Source organism: Bos indicus, chromosome 11 (genome assembly GCF_029378745.1).
Source record: "Bos indicus isolate NIAB-ARS_2022 breed Sahiwal x Tharparkar chromosome 11, NIAB-ARS_B.indTharparkar_mat_pri_1.0, whole genome shotgun sequence".
NCBI classification, from domain to species: Eukaryota; Metazoa; Chordata; class Mammalia; order Artiodactyla; family Bovidae; genus Bos; species Bos indicus.
In genome coordinates this window covers 98734250-98754970 of record NC_091770.1, presented here as the reverse complement: position 1 = coordinate 98754970, position 20721 = coordinate 98734250, and the positions used below count along the sequence as shown (strand labels likewise).

The window sequence follows — 20721 nt, the reverse complement described above, 5'->3', positions numbered from 1 at the left end:
GCAATGCATTTGTTTTTTAACTGCTGTAACCTTAAAGGTCAATACACAGCCTGGTACATAGTAGCTGCTCAATAAACAAATGAATGAACACATGAATTCGGCTGAGCCGGAGAATGGTCACTGTTGATAGTCCACCAGTGACGAGAAAGGTGTGTTCAGTCACCTTCAACTTAAGGCCACTTGTGCCCCCTACTCCCAGGCCGTACCTCTGACCTACTGACTGGCAGACAAAGAGAAGCTGAGAGAAGACAGGGTGAAGGCAGAAACCAGCTGCCCTGTCCCCCAAGAACTGGAAGGAGGACACCACTGAGGCTGGGCTTGTTTCCCTGCTGTGCAGGTTAGGGCCCCGCTCTGGCCCAGGTTTGAGCAGAGAAGGCCCCTCCATAGTGCCCACCAGGGGGCAGGACCCTGGGACAGGGCTGGAACCAGGGCCTACCTCGGCCAGTCCAGTGCAGCCCTGGACCAGAGGAGACCAGATGGCACCCGTGTGGCCCACGCGAGCTGCCTCAGATGCCTGGCACCATGCACCGGCTCACCCCCTCCTCCAATTGGCCCCATGCCCTCTCCTCACACAGACATACTCGTTCAGGACAATAATTTCCAGCTCAAGGTCTCCTTTGTCTTTTACAACTTGGTTATAGCGGCTCCTCCATGACTCCAGAGTGGATAAAGCTTCAGCAACATAAAGATCCTGGGAATAGGGGACAGTAGACAGGGTCCATCAGTCAGGTGTCAGCACTGAGGCCAAGGGAGCTGAGGGTCATCCCAGGCCACACCCCTCACCCTGATAACATAAACCCCCTCCTGCAATTCCTTTCTAGAAGCACTGAGACTAAAGCAGGAGCCAGATGCTACTTTTCCGTTTCCAGCATCACATGCACCCTGACTGCAAATCCATAACCATCACTCCCACCTGTGATACTGATGCGGTTAGAATGTCCCACAAACCCTCCACTTGTCTCCAGCCAGCCACCCTCCCCCATCACCACCCTTTTAGCTGTTAACTCCCTGACTGCCTCTTCCTCCAGCCAGCCACCCGTCCTCCCAGCTCATTCACCCTCTCCACTGCCATCTATTTCTCCATTAACCTGCCCAGCCACCTCTCTTGAGCTTTTCACCTCCACCTGCCCATCCACTCCTCGCCTATCCACCGCCCCACCCCTCCTTCCCTTCCTCGTTGGCCTGCCCTCCTCGGGGAGGCGGCTACCTTGTCGGCAAGTTGCACATGCAGCTGCTCAGCATACTCCTCGCTCTTCTCGGCTCTCTCTTTTTGGGCTCGGATGGCTTTCTTCAAGGACTCTTTGTCTCGTTCTCCCTTCTGCTTCAGTTCCTTCAGCTGCTCCATGATGGCCTCCACTTCCGCCTTGTGCTGGTTCCCGCTGCGCTCCAGGTTCTGGGAGACAGGGACAACGGTGGAGGAGAGACAGAGGAGAGAGATGAGAAGTCCGGGGCAGGGTGAGGCGGGGCGGGGAGGCAGCAAAAAGGAGGAATGAGGAAGAGAGAAATCAGGTCAACTGTGTGGGAGGCGATGCAGACCAGAGATGTGAGGGCCCTGCCCAGTTTCCCACAGCACCTCTCCCATTACGGAACCCACTGGTTCTTAGTGTTAAGACAGAACTCTATCTTAACATCCTGGCATCCTTCCCTGAACTCCCAGTACAGTAGTCAGAGATATTCCTCAGTTACTCAGCAGAGCTGTGACCTTAGAGGGTCAGCCCCCCGCCAACCCTCTACCCACCCCATGGGTAGTTAGGAGAACTGGAGGCCTAAGGGATTAAGTGACTGGCTCAGAAGCATGGCACCCAACTGGTCACTGCTGGGAAGAACACCCAAACCCCTGCTCTTGCCCCTGGCCCAGAGTATCCCTTGCCACTGGCTCAGAGTGCTTTGGCAGCAGTGCCCCCTAAACCTTTGGGGGCAAATCCTGAACATGAGCACCTTGGCCAGGCCATGGCCCCTGGACCGCCAGGCACTGCCCTCTCCCTTTCCCATCAGTGGGGCCAAGCAGGTACCTTGATCTGCATACACAGGCGACTGTTCTCCGCCTCTTTGCACCGAAGCTGTGCTTGCAAATGCCCCCGCATGGTCTCCATGGACTTGGAAAGCTCAGATGCTGTCTTTGCTTGAGCCTTTGGAGAGACGGAGAAAGTGACAGAGCCAGGATTTGAACCCAGCTCTGCGATTCCAGAGCGCACTCTACCCACGACCTGGGAGAGGGCACTCTCCCAGCCCATACGGAGGAGCGACTGTCGGGGATGGTACCTTCTCACATTGTATTTCCTGGAGGAGCTCTTCCACCTCCTTGTCTTTGTCTTGCAGCAGTAATAGCAGGCGCTGGGGAGAACAGACTGTCATGAGCTCCCTGGGAAGGGAGAGGAGGCTCGGCCCAGGGAGGACAAAACTCCTGTGAGTGCCTGGCCACTGGGCTCAAGTCCCAGAGATACTGGCCCATGTCACAGAGATCTGAGCAGGAAGCACCTAACATCTGTATCACAATTTTTTTTTATAACAATTTAAAATAATGTTAACTGTGGGAAATACTGACACACCAAAAAAACACTAAGGAATGCCCACAATCTCCCACCCAGAGATAACCACTGTTAACACAGATTAAAAAGCCAAATACATATTTTGCTGTATAACCACGTTTACCATAGTGTGATTAAATATGTATCTTTTGATAAAGCACCTTAGTATTTCCATTTTCTGATGTATCATAATTTGACAAGGCTCTTGAACTGGGAATGCACGTTCAGGCATCATCACCATGACTGCCGAATCCTAGTGATGTTCAGCCAGGCACCACGGCTAAACCTTGGCAATCATGGTCTCTATTTCTCTCTCTCAGAACCTCACAACAGACATTAATACATCTAACGCTCCAGAAAGTCTTGAAGTTAAGCAGCTTGTTGAATGAGCCATTCGGGCTGGTCAGTATTTTCCCATATTTATTTGGCCATGTATCACTTCCCCCCTCTTTTGTCTCTTATACCCATTAACACTTGAGGAACTCAAGGTTCCATGGAACAGACTTTGGAAGGTGATGCCTTGGCAGAGATTCCTTGGGAGAACTGGAATTTGGGGGTCAACAGGTCTACACCGTAATACAAATGAGGAAATGCAGAGAACAAACTGATGGCTTACAAATCCATCACCATCCCTCAGGCTAGCGTCCAACTTGGTGATTCAAGCTCTCAAGTGAGCAGCTAGACAAGCCCGGTGGAAAAGGAGGGATGGGAATATCTGCTTCATATTTTTTACAGATTTGAAACTAAGACCCCCCCAAAAAATCAGAGTAGGGCTCCAGCCCTTCTGCAGCCGCTCAGCACCTCTATGCTGTCGCCTATACCCGCTCTGGCCGGCAGGGGGCGCTGTGTGTTACCGCTTTCTCAGAGTCCGCCTCTGCCAGCCGTTTCAGCAGTGTCCCTTGTTGCTCCATCAATCTTTCAGAATCCTTTAAGGGAAGGCGGGAAAAGCCAACTCGTTAACCAATAAACTGAGAGGTCTACTTCCTCTAGATCCTATTCCTGTCCTGAAAATTATGTTTCTCATGAGGGAAGTAATGAATTATATACTCATAATAAAATACTTAATGAACCCCTTATCCCCACCTCCAAACCCAGCCCTACAGTGGCAAGTTTGGTGACTGTCCTGCCCATCCTTCCTCTCTGCCCTTACACAGAGCTACACCTAGAGAACCAGCTTTTGGGAGGTGAGGGGTGGGGAGGGATTAATGTGTAATTTTACCAAAATGATACCATACTGTAATTCTGTCTACAACTGGGTTTTTAAAAAAATCTTTATTGAGATAGAAATTCAGATATAGGTCATCCATTTAAAATGTACAATTCAATAGTTTTTGGTATATTTGGTCAAATGTAACAAACTTTGCCACCATTTTCAAGTGTAAAACTCAGTGGTGTATGGTACATTTACAATGTTGAATAACCATCACTACCATCTGAAAGAGAAAAGTAAAAGTATTAGTCGCTCAGTCACGTCCGACTCTTCGCGACCCTATGGACTGCAGCCTGCCAGGCTCCTCTGTCCATGGAATTCTACAGGCAAGAATACTGGAGTGGCCATGCCCTCCTCCAGGGGATCTTCCCAACCCAGATCTCGAACCCAGATCTCCTAAATTGCAGGAGGATTCTTTACTGTCTGAGCCACCAGGGTAGACCCACTACTCTCTAGTTTCACAATTTTTTCATCACCTAAAAGGAAACCCGCACCTGTCAAGCAGTCTCCATTTTCTCTCCCTCCCTGCCCCCAGCAACCCCCGATCTGTTCTTTTGTGTGTAGGGGTGGGGTGGGGTGGCATGCCACACGACTTGCAGGATCTTAGTTCCTCGGCCAAGGACTGAACCCGGGCCCTGGCAGTGAAAGTGCCAAGTCCTAACCACTAGACCGCCACGGAATTCCCCAACCTCTATAATCTGCTTTCTGTCTCTAAAATGCAGTGGTATTTCTTTTTTGTTTTTGTTGTTTCTTTTTTTTTTTTTTGCAGTGGTATTTCTAACCTCTCCCCATAACTTTTGGGCAATAAGGTGGCTCCTGGGTTTTGCAACTGTAAATATTGCAGCAATAGACACGTTGAGCATATACCACGGTGTCTCCTCAGGACTGACACAAAGAGTAAGAATGGCTGGGCCAGAAGGTTTGTGATTTGTGACAGCTGACATGCCCTGCAAAATGCCTGCACTGACTCACACGGCTTCAAGCAGGACGTGAGCACACCGGGCAGTAGCCAGCCTCTACCTCTTGCCAGTCTTGCCAGCATGAACCCTTCTGTTAATTCGCACTTCCCTAATTACTAAATAACTCTCATGCTTATTTAGCCACTTAGGCTTCCCCTTCCCCAGACTGCCTGCTCACACCCTTGCCCACTTTCTCACTGGGCTGTGTCTTTGTGAACCATCTCTATTCTTCCTCCCAGGCACCCGAACAAAGTACCCCAAGCAGAAGGCTCACTCCTCTTTCTGTTTCAGTCCCTCAGTTCACCCTCATGGACCAAGAGAAAAGGGCTCCCCAGTCCCCAAATTTCCTGAGGACCCAGGAACTGAAAGAAGACAGCACTGTGGTTTCTCCAGCAACAAGAGGCAAAGAACACAGGACAAAAGCCTGGACCGGGGATCCAAAGCCTGCAGCTGATCACTGTAGGATAGGCCATGACGCCCTCTGAGCCTCCGGGGGACGCTACATAGACTAACACATGACCACAGCAAATCCCCCACCCTATGGAGCCAGGCACTGTCACCACGCCCATTTCACGGACCAAAAGACTGAGGCTGGGAGAAGTGAAGTCAGCTGCCTGAGATCACACAGTCAGAAACGGCAGAGCTGGGCCCGAAGCCAAAGGACTCCAGAGCCGGAACACTGCCCCCACCGCTCTGAGCACTCCCCAGGAAGCACTGAGATGGGGGTGCAGTCCCGAGGGCCACACAGGCAGGAGGAGGTGAGCGCCGAGATAGAACTGGGGACACCTGCTATGGTGGGAGTTTAAATTAGCTGACCCTTCACCTCCAACTGGAGAATCTGGGCTTCCAGGCTGGTATAATAGAAGCTAAGAAGGCAAAAAGGGGAAAAAATTGGTAGGAAGAGGTTTTCTGAAAGCCCCTCCAGTCCCAGGACAAGCAGTAGCATCAGCCACCATTTATCAAGCACCCACCGTGTGCCGGGAGTATGCACAATCCTTGTCCAGGTAACATCTCTAAATCTCTTACCACCCCATGTGAAAGATGCTATTCCCATTTTATAGGTGGGAAAACTGAGGCCCAGAGAGGTTAAAAATCACGCCCCATGAACACTGAACCAGAAATGAGACAGAAATATTTTAAGAGGATAATTTAGCTGTAGCTAGTAAAAGTCGTAGAAATATATTCTGGAAACTCTCATGTTTCCTGTACACCAGGAATAGTCCAGACGAGTGTGCAAAATAACACTCACTGCTTGTGAACGCAAACAACTAAAAATTGTCTCCATCAACGGAAGGGTGAGTAAGTAAGTTGTGGTGCTGTCATAAAACAGAATAGAGCAGGGAAAATGAACCACCTTAGGTTTCAAGTTTAAAAATGGATAGATCTCATAAAAGCATTGACTGAAAAAAGCAAACTCAGAAGAATACATATGGAACAATATCATTTATGTCAAGTTTGAGAACATGCTAAACTATACCGTAGGTTGCCTGAGGATGCATACCCAAGAGAAAAACTATCGGATCGCAGATAAAGTTCCCCGCTGATGGGAGGGAGACGAGGTTATTGACAAAGGAGACCTAGAGGGATTCAGCCATGTGGACAAGGTTTTGTTTGGAAAGTTGGATAGCAGGTACACTATCATTTTAAACGTTAATTTTCTAAATAAAAACAAAGGAAGTTGACACTGCTTCTTAAAAAAAGACGGTAAACTAAGAAAAACAGGGACTTCCCTGGCAGTTCAGTGGTTGGGACTCTGAGCTTCCTCGGCAGGGGGTATGGGTTTGATCCCTGGTCAGGGGTCTAGGATCCCACAAACTGCACGAGGCAGCGGAAAAAAAAAAACAAACCCTAAAGAAGCAAACAAACAAAATCTAAGAAAAATACCATCTCGTCAGGACTGGCATTTTGAGACTCCAGGTACCCCTTTGGGTTGAACCAAATGGGAAGAGAGCTGTTTATACTGTCAATCTTTTCAGAATCATTTGCTAACATAAAATATATTTCAGAGACCATTTTTTTTTTAAGAAAACAAAGTAATATCATACAATGTATCTGCCAGCCATTAAGCCTCCTACTTTCCTAAAACTCAGGTCTCCTCCCATGCCTGCTTTGCCACACGAACCCTGGGATGGGCTAAAACCCCTCCCTGACTCCCCGCTGCCCTTCTGACTTCCAAGGTCCTTCTTGTACTGCCAGGCCCACTTCAAAAAGGAAGCCAGCCTGTCTACCAGACGCCCAGCATTTCATATGATTGATTTCAGCCAATTGTCCTATGACCCCTCAGGTCAGGCAGGCACCGAGAATATTTTCTTTTTAAAGACAGGAGCCTGCAGGGCTGGAAGGGCCCAGGTTCTGCATGGGAGCCTGGGTGGGGCGGGGGCTGCCGCTCACCTCTTTGCAGTGTTGTTCCCTCAGCAGGTCTCGGAGAGTGCGGTTGGTCTCTTCAAATGTGCTCAGCTTCTGCAGGAGAAGTTCTTTCTGCCTCGTTAGGGTGTTGATGTCCGAGCAGGTCATCTGTTTCTCCTGGAAGACAGGAGGCAGTCTTGCCAGGCACAAGGGGAGAATGGAAGAGCTGGCACAAGGAGTTTCCATGGGGAACTTAGGAGTCCCTGGTGCCAGGAAGCCTGGGCAAGAAGAGCTGGGCAAAGGCAGCTGCTGGAGGAAGACCAGGAGGGATGGGCTGGAGCTGAGCCTGCCGACAGTGCCAGGTGGAAAAAGGGGCCGGAGAGTTCAGTGTGGGTGAGCGCAGTTACGGCAGGCTTCCTGGAAGAGGTGCACTTCCTGGACGATACACTTGGTGCCTGATACTTGCAGGAATCAGATGCCTGGATTTACTGTGATCCCAGGAGACCCATGATGACATCTCCTCGGAGGCCCCAGCTACCAAAGGTCATCTTTGAGGGTCAGGCCCCAAAAGTGAGAAGAGGGGAGGGGGTGCTGAGGAGTTAAGAGTGCCCTTCCCTGGCCTGAAGATGTCATAAAGTCAGCATGATGACTGCGTGGCCCCTCCAAGTGGCCCCTCTCTGGGCCCAGCACCGGGCTGGGCGGCTCTGGCGGCCGCTTACCGATTTCAGTTTCCCGATGGTATCCTTCAGGGCCATGACTTGTTTGGCAGCAGCAGCCCCATCCATTTCAGCCTCCACCAGCTTGGACATGAGGCACTCCTTCTCCTGCTGGAGGTGTTTTTTCTGCAGCCTGGGGCCAGAAAGAACAGGACCCTGTGAGCCGCCCCCCAGGGCCCTGCCCACCTGACACTCCGAGGCTCGCCTCACAATGCCCTGTGAGCCTCATCTCCTGGTCAGGGCACAGGAGTGGGGGAGGGGGCGGGATGGCCCTCCAGGCCTGCGTGGCCTTCTGCAAGGAAATGCGGTCACCAGAGCAGGGCCTCCACACCGGTGACGTGCTGCCACCTGCTGGTCTCTCAGAAACCAGTGTCACCGCAGCCCCCGGCCACTGCCAAGGCCACCTAGCCACCATCTTCAGATCCACTTCTGAGCTCTCCCCTCCACTCTCCCCGCGTCTGGTCACACCGCTCCCTTGCTTCCAACACCCTTCAGTGGCTCCCAAGCGCCCTCAATGCAAATGCCTCCAAGTGGGCACCAAGAGCCCTTGCCAACCTCTGTGGCAGCCCTGCCCTTGGTGCACCCTGTTCCCCTCGCTCTGGCCTGCTTTTTTCACTTCTCAGTCACAGACTCTTCCCACCTTGGGGCCTTCCTGAGACACGATCCTGCGACCAGCCGTGTCTTCTGCCCCTGCACCCACCTGCCTGGCTCCTAGCTGTCCTGCGGGACTCCTGTTTTTTTTTCCAGAAAGGTCTCCCCGATACCCTCCCCCACTGCACTCTGCGGGGAACCAGGAGTGCTTTAGTGACCCGGGGACCGGGCCGGCGTGCGGGCAGGCGCCCAGGGCAGGGCCGCTCACATGGTGTAGTCCTTCTCCTCCTTGATGCGCTCGATGTTGTGCCGCAGCACCGTGTTCTCGTGCTCGGTCTCGGCCAGCTCTTGGGCCACCTCCTCCAGCTCCTCCTTCCGCTCCTCCAGGAACCTTTTGGCCATCTGGCGCTCTCCCTTCTGCATCTTGACCTGTGTGGGGGCACGCAGCCAGGGCCCACTGAGGGGAGGCAGCCCTTCCCCACATCTCGAGGCCCGTCGCTCAGGACCAAGGCAGGGCACCTTGGACTGAGTGCTCAAGTGTCATGGTGGGGGGTGGGGGTGGGGGTCCTCTGGGCGCAGCTCAGTCAGGCGTCACAAAGACCCTGGGCGGTCACTGTTCCTCTCATCTCGAAACTGAGGAAATGGAGGGGGCGGTGCCTGGGTGACTTTCTGCTTGGGCACGGAGCCAGGATACCAACGGTGGTTTGGCTGGCACACCACCAGAGGAGGTGTCACCAAAAGGCCCCTGCCCCGCAGGCTGTGGAGGAAGGCGGGCCTGTTGCCAGGCAGCCACCAGCCCCAGGTTCTCTGGGGAGGGCCCGGGGGTCCTGGGCGTAGGGGGCGACCAAGGACACAGGCCCCACAGGCAGCCACAGCCTGGAGTCCACGGCCACGTCCCCCCAGAGACACAGCCCAGAAACTGAGGACAAACTTCCTCCGCCTCTCTGGGGCATTGCTTCATTTTTTTTAAACTTCTGCATAAAAATGGAAAACAGAGGCCCTAGAGTTCCAGTCATTTCATCTCCAAAACAGGGACAATAATACCATCGACTTCATTTACTGTTCCAAAAAAAAAAGTCAAACCAGGCCATCCATACAGAGCCCCCGGCAAGGTCAGGGCCAGGCCCAGGCCCGGGCTAAATGCTTGATGGAGAGGAATCCCAGGTTGCCCTGACTGCCCCCCACAAGGGCCTCTGAAACCCTGGGAGGCCGCAGAGGCAGCTGGAAGGGGGTGTCCACCAGGACCCCACCTGACAGGTCTCCAGCGGCCTCGGGACACTAGTCAGTCCAGCCCCTACCTCCCTCACCTCAGACTTGAGACAACCAACCGCGTTCATTAAACTGTCAATCTTCTTATCGTAACGGTTCATTTTACAGTGGCCGGAGTCGTCATCTTCTGTAGAGAGGTCACTTAACCGCATCACGGAGACCAGCTTTTCTGAAGATGGTGGCGTGATCTCCAGGCAGTGAGGTGGATTCTGATGTAGAGGAGGGAGAAATACACGCACTCACAAGGCAGAACTGCAGCCCCTGGTCCCACCAGCCCCGACTGTCCGCTGGGCAGGAAGAGCGAAAACCGCTAAAGGGCAACCACGGGGACCCAGAGGAAAGGACACACCAACCTTCTTGGCGGAACGTTATCTCATTACCTACCCTCGTTTAAATGATGTTTCTGAAGCTCTTCTAATATAGAAATAAAAAGCCTGTGTTACAGTGTCAAGTTTAAAATGAAGGACATAACAAATTGGCAAAAACGGTGATTCCCAAAGCTGGCAAGAGTCTAGGGCAGGAGATACTCTCAAACACCCGGGTAGACATGAAATAAGCCAAGTGTTTTAAATGAATAATATGACTACATGATAGTGGATAACTGCAAAGGCACACAAAGCTTCTCTAACAGGTATTTTAAGGACAAGTGGAGATCTGAATTTTGACCCAACACTATATGATTAATATATGAAGTTGGGAAAAAAAGATAGAAATGAAGTTTTCAGGATTAATCATTGTTATTTTGGCATAGAGAAAATGGTATTAGAAAAGCATACAGACTAATTTAGGGTTAAAATAGTGTGTCTGGAAAATATTTACTTAAATATATCACAGAAAAAAATATTTTTAAAAAATGCGTGTGCCCCTCGGAGAAGTTTATGTAAAGCCGAGTAAGACCTTTGAGACTTCAAAAAGAAATTCTAATCTAGGGGCCAGCATTTCCATGGGGTTTTGATACATTGAACTTTTTTGACTCTCTCATTCTATACATTTATTCCAGTGCATTAAGTTATTGCTACTTGTCACTATTTGCAGTTTTTTGCTTCTCTTAAGCTAAGGTGGTTAAACTTCTGTGCCAATTTCTAGGGCAAGATGATGGCTATCAGGAATAAAAGGATGTGTTTTACAAGCGTGTAGCTGGTCATGTCAAATAAGTAAGACACATAGGGTGCAATTTTAAAATGTATGTGCTCTGTATCCCAATACACTGTATTTTGAGGGATTTATCAAGAATAACTAAGAATGTGAATCAATATTTAAATTCAAGATAGGATATAGATAAATGTACAAGAAGATAGTACAGGTCAAAAACTTCACAGTACACAAATGCACACACAATGGAATAAGCCTTAACAAAATAATGAACAATGTAAACACAGTCAAAATATGAGGGAAAAAAGGTTGTTCAATAAGTAAAATATAATCCCACTGCTACAAAAATCAGAAGAACGAGTATAGTCACAAAAAAAGATCCAGAAAGCTGGCACCTAAAGTTACAGGGGTCTTTTCAGGGTGGTGGAATTACAGGTCTTTTTTACTTTCTTCCCTGGGCTGATTTTGATTTTCTGATTTTTCAACAATGACTGTGCATTGCTTTTATAAGAAAAAATGTTATTCTTAATCTATAAAAGGAGGACAATAGGAAAATATATAGATAGTATGATTATAATTGAAAAAAAGAAAAAACTCTACATCAGAAAAAGTGATAATAAATGCACCAAAACAGTAACAGTTTCACTGGTTTCGTTCAGGGGTGAGAGCAAGAAGAACAGGACCAGAGAGGACCTTCTGGGGAAGCTGGTGATGCTGTTTCTGGAGGCGACAGTTACCAGTTTGTAAAAAGTCAACAAGCAGCATGCTTCTGATGGGTGTGCTCGAACTACAAGTGATTGTCTCTTTTATGGTATTTTCAACTTTCCATCATAAAAACAGATGACTTGCTTAATAATAGAGGGGAAAAAACCCAAACGTGCTTTCTCCCAAAGATATCTTAGGTAGCAGAAGAGGTTTTAAAAATCAAACAAGAATAAAAAAAAAATCAAACAAGAATCCCCACATCACACAGCAGCTACTGGAGTCCATGTCCAGCTCCACCACAAACTTCCTCTTCCTAAGGTCTTTTCTCTCTTGTCGATAATGGAAAGGGTGGGCTGAGGCCTGCTGGGAACATGAAGGCCACTGAAGAGTGGAGACGAGCTAGTCCGAGAGGACAGCATGAGAGACAGCTACTGCTCAAGAGACGGTCGGGCATGTCTCTGGGCCCCTCCATTTCCAGGATTCTGTGGCCCCAGGCCTGGAAGAGGCACTGAGCTTTCCAGAGGGGACCACAGCTCCTAGTAACCCGTGTCAACAGAAAGTCCATTTCCACAGCGGCATGACTTTTGATATTTGTATTTCAAAAAACTACCTAAGTCTCTTCACCAAAAATTTAAAAAGTGCTTTAAACTATAAAATATATTATGTGAAAAAGACATTTAGGCAGACCACAAAAAGATAAAGCAGTAAAGCCTCCCACACCCAGAGGTAATCACTGCTTACTACGTCTAGTATTGCCTCCCAGAAAATGTTTGTACATACAAACATATTCATACACATGTGGACACACAGATGTCCTTTTCTGCACAAACAGGGCCACACTCCGCATGCTGTGCTGCTTGGTGCTTGTAGAGACATCCGCCTCGATCTAGCAGTGCTTGTGTGGCCTTTCATTGTATGGATGCATCTTAATTTTAACCAATACCCTCCTAACAGTTAGATGGCGTCTAATTTTTCCCTAATACAAACAACGCTTCAGCAAACATCCTGTTACACACAGATTCCTGTGCTCTTCTGTGACTTTTTGAGCATCAATTCCCAAGTGCAGAACTACAGAATCCATGTTTAGATAAATGCTGCCAAACCATCCACTCAAAAACTATCTAAAAAGATTTGGTGATACCCCCATATGCTTGTCAACAGATATTCTGAATCTTTTCAACTTCTTTCCACTCAACAAAAATGACAGCTTGTTATTTTTTCGAAAATGTAGTTGGTTCTAATTTCCATTTCACTGATTGCTAGTGAGGTACACATGGTAGAAAATCTTAGAAATCATTTTAATTCCAATCTTCCTTGGACAGAGATGTCAGAACACTTTTCACGTACTCCCGAGAATACCAAACTCCCTTTGTCTCTTAGGGATTAAAGAATCAGGGAGTCAAGAGCATGAAGTATGACTCTAAACTTCAAAGTAATTACAATTATTTCTAATTTTAAAAGTAATAAGCTCTCATAAAAAGAATAAATCTTTCAAAATAGAGCAGGCCTCATCCTCTTAAGATATAGTCATCCCTCGGTATCCACAGGGATTGGTTTCAAGACCCTCATGGATACTGAAATCTGAGGGTGCTCAAGTCCCTTATGTAAAATGGTGTAGTATTTGCCATGTAACCTAGGCACATCCTCCTGTACACTTTAAATTTTCTCTAAATTATTTATAATACTTGATACAATGGAAATGCTATGTAAATAGTTGCCGGCACACAGCAAATTCAAGTTTTGCTTTTTTGGAACTTTCTGGATTTTTGTTTTTTATCTCTGGAAGGTTGACTCCACAGACACAGAACCGGCAGATATGGTTGGCCGACTGCCGTCTCAAGGCCTTTACTTGTCTCAATCATGAGACTTCGGTCTAAAACACAGCCATAGGCCTTGTCTTATGGTTGGGTTTCTTCACTGCAATTGACCAGAATGTAAGCGTAGAGGGCAGAGCTGCCAGTTTGCAGCTGAAACCCCAGTGCACAGCAATGTCTCAAGAAATGCATGAATTACTGCACAGAAGGATGGACGGACAAGCAAAACATGTTGAGGCATGGCCAAAAAGAGACAACAGTTCTCCTGGTACCTTGGCAACTAATACTGAAGGCAATTATTCCTCAGGAGATTGTTTCAATGTATGTTGTTTTTAAGTTTCTGGCCACTCCACGCGGCATGTGGGATCTTAGTTCCCTGACCAGGGATAGAACCTGTGCATTGGGAGGGCTGAGTCTTAACCACTGCACCACCAGGCAAGTCCCTATTCCAGTGGTTCTGATACTATCTACGGAGTAAGTGCATGGTCTCTTATGTGGGTGACCACAAAAGAGAAGATGCCTTCCTGGATGTGTACATTCGGGTATACATTTGTCAAGTCTGCTTCAGACACTAGCACAGTATTAGCTCCTCACATACAAATCAGAGAGGCTCCGGGTACCACCTCTAGAACGAGACACCCTGAGCCCTACCTCCAGCTCTGCCACTCCCTCTGTGACACTTCACCTCTCTGAGCCTTGGGTTCTCATCTGCACCTTGGGAGAGTGGGTGCAGCTACCACGTTACGGTGTTGGAAGGACTCGAGAAGATTCTCGTACTTTCAGGGTTTAGCAAGGCACTCAGTAAGCGGGACCCACTGGGACGTCTCTGAGAGCTACAGCCAACCCTGAACCGTACCGAGCATGAGGCCTGCTAGAACCTGACCAGTCCGAGAAGAAAAGCCTGAACAAGAATGAGCCTACCTCCCAATTGCATCCCACATGCCGGGCGGATGATTTTCCAGGGGGCATCCAAGGTACCTTGGTTTTCACCCGGACACTCCGCCGCACATTCACGGTGTCCCCTTTCATTCCGCGCTTATGAGATTTCTGTGGAAAGGGACAAACCCAGGGTCACTTCCCTACACAGCTGGCCGTGGCGTCACTCTGCAAGTGGCGTCCGCTTCCAACTCTGCAGGGGAGCCTCTTCTGACCAAGGCTACTGCTGCCTTTTCTGGGTGACTGTCCTGCCTACCTTCCAACCAGGCGACTGACCTCTGAAAGTGAGTGCGTTGGCCTCACCCCCCTGGCATGCTCCTACCTGGCTGTTGGTCGCTGACGTTTTGGAGAGTTTTTTTATGTGGACGTGGACAGGGGTGTTCTCATCCACGTGAACATGTAAGGGGGGAGTTGAAGAGCGGTCCTTCATGGTTCGCTTCTGGCAGGCGGGGGAGGACAACACAAAAAAGGTTGATCTGCGGATGAGTAAACTGGGCATAAAAACCGAGCTCACAGCCTCTGGGGGCCACTGAAAGCCTAGCCATCAAGCGAGCAGGACAGCGACCAGCACTACTGGCATGCAGGCGGGAAGCGAGACGGGTGTGCCGTTCAGCAGGCTCATGCAGAGATGCCAACTGAAGACCACTGGGGAGACCCAAGGCCACCCAAGAACAGGGGCAGAGCGACCCACGAGTTCTACACAAGAGCCCTAAACCCAAGGCCCCGGGGTCCTCAGAGCTCCATCTCTTTGCAAGCCTGCTGGAACGCACGGCTCCTCCTGAGACGCAGCACAGCACAGCTGGAAAGCGGGTGAGGCCGCCATGCTAAATCTGAACGGGGCATGCGGATTAGCATGGGAAACACACAGAAGGGTTAGGGTGCAAGGCACAACAAGCAGCAGGCAGGTAAAAGACGATCAAGACAGAAAGCTGGAAGAAATGCCGAGATGAGAAGGTTGTACAGATTCTAAAGACAACATAAGCAGGGCCAAACACAGACCCCCTCGCCCACCAGCAGCTCCTATCAGTCCCAGTTCTTTTACATTTTTTCCCTTCTTTCTTTTTGGAAAATTTGTTTTATGATTTTTGAAATCTGTCCAGAAAGATTAGAGTAAGACAACCTCCTCACACCCGGCAGCCTTACCACAGGCAAAGCCAAATCGATCCATGAGCAGTCTATGTATGAAGGCATGTAACAGAGCGCCTGGCCACTGGGGTGCCAGCAGAAGCGTGCGTTTTTTTCTGGCAGGGCCGCAGGTGGAGGGGCTGCTCCGAGCGCATGTCACCTACCGTCACGGTAACACTGGGTGCGCCGCAAGGTGTCCTCAAGACCTTTTTCTGCGTGAGACTCGTTACTCCGTTCTTTCCACACGATGGAAACCTGTACCCAGGCACAAGAACCAGATTATAAGCAGAAACCTAGGGCTCTTTTATTTCTTAGCTCTCCAGAAGCTATATACTACATATGGCTAACGAGTTCACGGCTAGGAGAGCCAGTCTGGAATTACTTGGCTCCTTTGACACGAGCACCAAACACTCATGGTGTGCCTGGCAGGAGGATGGAGACATGGGGCAGTGAGCATGCGCAGCGCTGGCTTTTTAGCCTGCCATTGCGTCACACGTATTGTGACCTTTTACTGAAAGGCCCAGCTGTCATCCTTTCAGGAGATGAAAAGCAAACAGCATGTGGCTAACAGTCAACATAGTAGCCTGGATGAGGGTCAAAGTGCCCAGAATACTGCCTGGAACAATGCTCAGTGAACGACTGACCAGAAAAGACAGAGCCATAGGCTCTGGAATAGTCTCTGTGACTCAGTCTCATAAAATTAACCATCATATATTCAACTAAGAGGACGAAAAATGATTATTACCTAAAATATTTCACTTGCTACCCTTTAAGTACCTAAGAGGTAGGGTTATTATCATTTAAAAAAATTTTTGTAATACCACATCTTACTTATACATAAATGGCCCCCTCACCAAATACGCAAATAAAGCAAATATTTAATCTCCAAATTTTGGCAGAAGTACATCCAAGAACTCCAAGACAGGAAGGGACTTGCGATCCATCCCACTGCCTAAAAGACAGACCCCCAAAATACGACCTTGTCCTCACCCTCCATTATTTTGGGGAAAAAAACACGCAACATAAAAACGCAATGAAAAATTCTGAAGCACTTTAACACACACTTTGTTGTATGTATGTCACACCTTGGTAAAAAAGAAAAAAAAATAGAGTCCTACTAATCATCTAGCCAAGGAATTACCAAACCTGGGTAGACAGGTGTTTCTCCTCCTCAGATTATTTGTGAACACTTAAAAGTCAATAGATGTGGGAAAGCTCTCTTTCTCAGTAGGCTTTCCATCAGACTACCTGGATTCCATCAACATATGGCTAACTGCAACATCCACTTCTTACATGGTTATTTACTTACACCTAGCCTCCTTTCAAAACAGATCTGAGCCTAGTATTCCAGTGACAACAATGGTGATCCTATTTGCTACCAGAAACTGGGGCACCTGAGAGGGCCAGAGGGAGGCAGAGAGGGTATCATGTGAGTGCATTTTCCTCCTTCCTCCGAAAAATTAGTTTTGAATGTTTTGGTCCAGGCCTTCAGTACACAGAAACAGGGAAGCTGAGAAAAGAATCCTTCAGCCAGCCCGACCTGGGAGCCCCTGCCCACGTTTCCCTGCCCTGTTGGCAGAGGTGCCCCCCACAACGGCAGTACCTGGGGGAGCCGCCTGAGGATGAGGCAGACATGGTTAGGCATCGAAGCCCAAAGGTGGGCAAATGGGTCAGCAGATTCTGGCTCAGGGGGACCCAGAGGGGCTTGTCAACGAGAATCTCAGGGGCCCGGCATCAAACGTCCTCTCAGGGGAGGAGGGTGGAAGCTTTAGGGGTGGCTGTTGGATGAAAACTTGGGAGACGCTCCTCTACTGTCCAAGTCGCACAGCAACTGTCCTGCCAAAGTTGGGGGGTGGGGTGGGGTGGGGTGGGGGTGCGGGTGGGGAGGAAGATAGGAGACAGGCTGAGCGACCCGGCGGTGAGAGCTCCGCTCCCCAGGGAGGGACAACAGGGGGCGGAACTTCCAGGGAAAAGGACCACCACACCCAGGCCCCCCAGCGAGACGGAAGGTGGGATGGTCACCAGAGGCGGGGGTGGTGGAAACCTGAAATGCTGGCTAGCGTTGCGAGGAAGTTGGGAGAAAACCGCTAGGCCCCAGGTGGGCCCCAGAGGGCCGGAACCGGCGCTGGGAGCTGGAGGGATATTCGGGGCGGGGCCAGGGCAACAGTCTCCTAGGAGAAGGGGCGTTCCCGGCAGAATAGACACCCGAGGAGGCCAATAGCATTTGGAGGAGGGAGGAGCGGAGGCTGACGGGGCGGGGCAAAGGGGGCAGCGAGTGGGCAACTCCTCGACGGCCGAGGGAAAAAATACTCCAGAGGCGCAGCAGCGGCGGCCGCTGGGATTTTAGTATCCGAGTTAAGAGCGGGTTCGACGCCGGGTTGTGGCAGGGAGCCGAGGGCAGGATTCCCCAGTAGGGAGGCCCGCTGGACCAGGGAGGCCCTTCCAAGCCAGGGAGGCAAGCCTCGGGAGGCGGTCTCCGAGGACAGCGCTTGCCTAGGAGGAGCCCGGCCCAAATAACCGCCGGGCCAAGGCGCTCCAGGGAGGGCGAGGCGGACGGGGCGGGGCCCACCGGCCGGGGCAAAAGAGGGTGCGAGCCCAGTCTCCGTCGGCGGAGAGAGGAAGGACGACCACCCACCAGCGGGCTGGAAGGGCCCCGTTTCTGCCCATAGAGAGGAGGGCGAAGCCCTGCCGGAGGGCAGCAGAGGAGGAGGTGGCAGAGCGCCCTGCTGGTGTGGCCAGGTGAGGAGAGGCCCGCCCGTTAGCGGGAGAAGGCCCGCGCCGGTGGGCGGGGCGGGGGCGGGGGGTGCTCGTCCAGATTCTGACCGGAGTGGGACAAGCGTGCAGGCGGGGGGCGGCCTGGGTGCGTGGGTCGGGGGGTCTGGGCAGCAGGACCAAGCGATCCCGACGGACAGCGCCCCCCCCCCCCCCCACCGGAGCGGCCTGGGTCCCGCCTCCCAGCGGCCTCTCACCAGGAGCGACACGGCTGCGCCCAGAAACGCCGCCTTATGAAGTCGTTGAAGTCGGAGGCCAGGGCCGTGCCATGGAGACGCCGCGGCGGATGCAGTCCGGCCCCGGCGGCGACTCCTCCCCGCTTCCGCCTCCTTTTCCGACACCCGGTCGGCAGCTCGCCCATTGGCCAGTTCAAACCCCCCCGGGAGCCTCTCGGGTTTAGCCATTTAGGCCCAGCCCCCGGCGTCACAGAGATGCCTTGCCAGCCTCAACCGCAGCAGAAGCCCCGCCCTCTTCCGGGCGCCGCGCCGCGTCGCCATGGAGATGCGCGACGCCACCGACGGGCCAGGCCCCGGCTTGTCTAGCCGTTCAAGGCCGAGCTTAACCCCCCGCCTCCGCCATTTTCACCCTATCGTCCTCGGTTTCCCTCACTCAGGGTAGCAACCAAATTCCAGCCCGCTCTCTCTGGTTCGTATTGGGCCACTGGGCTCAGAGTGAACCTGTGAAGTCGCTCAGTCGTGTCCGACTCTTTGCGACCCCCATGGACTGTAGCCTACCAGGCTCCTCCATCCATACAATTTTCCAGGCAAGAGGACTGGAGTGGGTTGCCATTTCCTTCTCCAGGGGATCTTCCCTACCCAGGGATCGAACTCAGGTCTTTCTGCATTACAGGCAGACGCTTTGCCGTCTGGGCTCAGAGAGTGGTCACCAAATATGTTTGTGAGTCCGCAGCTGCTGCCCACTGCTTCTGGAAATACAGCTCTGTCTCTTCTCCCCCTCCGTTAGTGCAGAAATGGACCCCCACTTCTGCACACCACCCAGACTCTCTCGCCGTCCTGCACTATCTGTCTTCGTCCAGGCTGAAGGAGGGGGCCGCGCGTTCCCCTAAATCCTCACCACCCTCCTGCACACTATACTCCCGCTGTGTGTACGGACCTATTCCGCTGAAGTTCTCGCTGAGTCGCCATCTTCTCAACTATGCTTCACTGTTAGCCAATCGGGGTGGGGGGGTTGCTGTCACGTGGCTCATGGAACCACCCTGGATTCTGGAAGATTTGGACATCCTCAGGGCCAGCCTGGTCTCAGTTCCTTAACATCCTCATCTACGTGACCTTGCCAGCACCTCAGCCGTGCAGGCCCAAGATCTACACACTGGTCCACGCTAAATCTCAAGTTCCAGGTCCCCTCCCCCTCCAAACAAAACTACTACTTCTGCCATCCCCCCCCAATCCCCACTGTCTAGTGCGTAGTCATTCCTCGATGTTAGGGAGCCATCCACTCCCTTGATCCATTCATTTTCTCCCTGTTAAGTGATGGAGCCCCAATCACTACTTAATCCAACCACGTGAGTGAGTCTCCCCAAAGATCAAACGCACAAATCATTTCCTTCACCCTCAGCTGAGCCTTTATCACTGTCCAGCAAGTGTTTACCACACTGGCTTTTCTAAATCTTTGCCTCTTCCACATCCCATACACCAACTCTCCTTTTTCATAGAGGGAAAAAAAAAAAAAGCCATCCAGTGGAATTTCCTCCATCTTCTCTTCACCTTCCCTCACCTTTAACTTCCACCACCTTAACCCCCCACTTGAAAGGAGGTGATGTCATTCTAAGCAGCCCAAGATAATCTCCTTGTTTACAGGCCTATGTCAAACATCTCTGTGGAATGTCTCTTGCAACCCCCAGCACAAGAGCTGTTGATCGATTCTCAGTGCTCCCACATTCAATGAACGAACATTAAGTCCCTAACTGCGTGCTAAGCCCAGTATAAGGGACACCAAACTAACATGTCCCGCTTGGCCTTTAAGGAGCGCACAGCCAACCACTTTAGCATGACCAGATGGGATGCTTCCTCCCCAACCACTGGAGGATTTGCCTGTGGGTTTGTCCCCTACCTACCATCTTAGGAGGGTCTATCTCAGTTGGTGCAGTTCTTTGGGGCCTTTGTGATAGAGAAGGGTGGAGAGCTCACCCCCTTAATACAACACATGCACACACACGCGCTAGAGGTGAATGACAGGAAAGATGAGGAAGATCTCACAAGAAGAGGAACAGAGAGGCATTGGTGGGGTGCTGAAGACAGGGGAACAAGGACACCTGTAGTATGTGAAGGATGTGTGGTTGGGAAGAAAAGAGTGACTTTTAAAGTATAACTGTGGTCTGGCTATCTGTCCCTTTTGTGGTATTTGAAAAATGCAGGTACAGAATTCAAATGATTCTGATATTTTTTAGCTGTACCATGCAGCTTGCAGACTCTTAGTTCCCCAACCAGGCATCAAACCCACTGCCCCCTGCAGTGGAAGCAAGGAGTCCTAACCACTGTACTGCCAGGAAATTCCCCGATGTCATTTTGGATCTGGATCGTGTTTTATGCACTTTCAGTTCAGTTCAGTCGCTCAGTCGTGTCCAACTCTTTGTGACCTCATGAATTGCAGCATGCCAGGCCTCCCTGTCCATCACCAACTCTCAGAGTTCACCCAAAC

At 50.8% G+C, this 20721-nt stretch overlaps 1 protein-coding gene across 20 annotated transcripts in view; it reads right to left on the bottom strand.

Annotated features, from left to right (window-relative positions):
* Positions 1-19223, bottom strand: part of ODF2 (outer dense fiber of sperm tails 2) — a 29999-nt gene extending 10776 nt beyond the window's left edge. For 2 of the 20 annotated variants that reach the window (XM_019970946.2, XM_019970955.2), the window contains exons 1-13: positions 18261-18439; positions 15456-15546; positions 14489-14605; positions 14152-14277; positions 9658-9828; positions 8619-8779; positions 7763-7892; positions 7089-7220; positions 3383-3454; positions 2263-2334; positions 2013-2129; positions 1208-1393; positions 582-691 (exon numbers count right to left, since the gene is read on the bottom strand). In XM_019970946.2, the coding sequence (XP_019826505.1) occupies positions 582-691; positions 1208-1393; positions 2013-2129; positions 2263-2334; positions 3383-3454; positions 7089-7220; positions 7763-7892; positions 8619-8779; positions 9658-9828; positions 14152-14277; positions 14489-14605; positions 15456-15546; positions 18261-18424 (1649 nt within the window). In that variant the 5' untranslated portion in view covers positions 18425-18439. Of the gene's footprint in view, positions 1-581; positions 692-1207; positions 1394-2012; positions 2130-2262; positions 2335-3382; positions 3455-7088; positions 7221-7762; positions 7893-8618; positions 8780-9657; positions 9829-14151; positions 14278-14488; positions 14643-15455; positions 15547-16894; positions 17128-17335; positions 17555-17926; positions 18058-18260; positions 18440-19176 lie in introns of those variants that run through there. The other 18 variants (XM_019970950.2, XM_019970951.2, XM_070799350.1 and 15 more) reach the window with 18 other exon arrangements.
* Positions 19224-20721: the final 1498 nt, after the last annotated feature.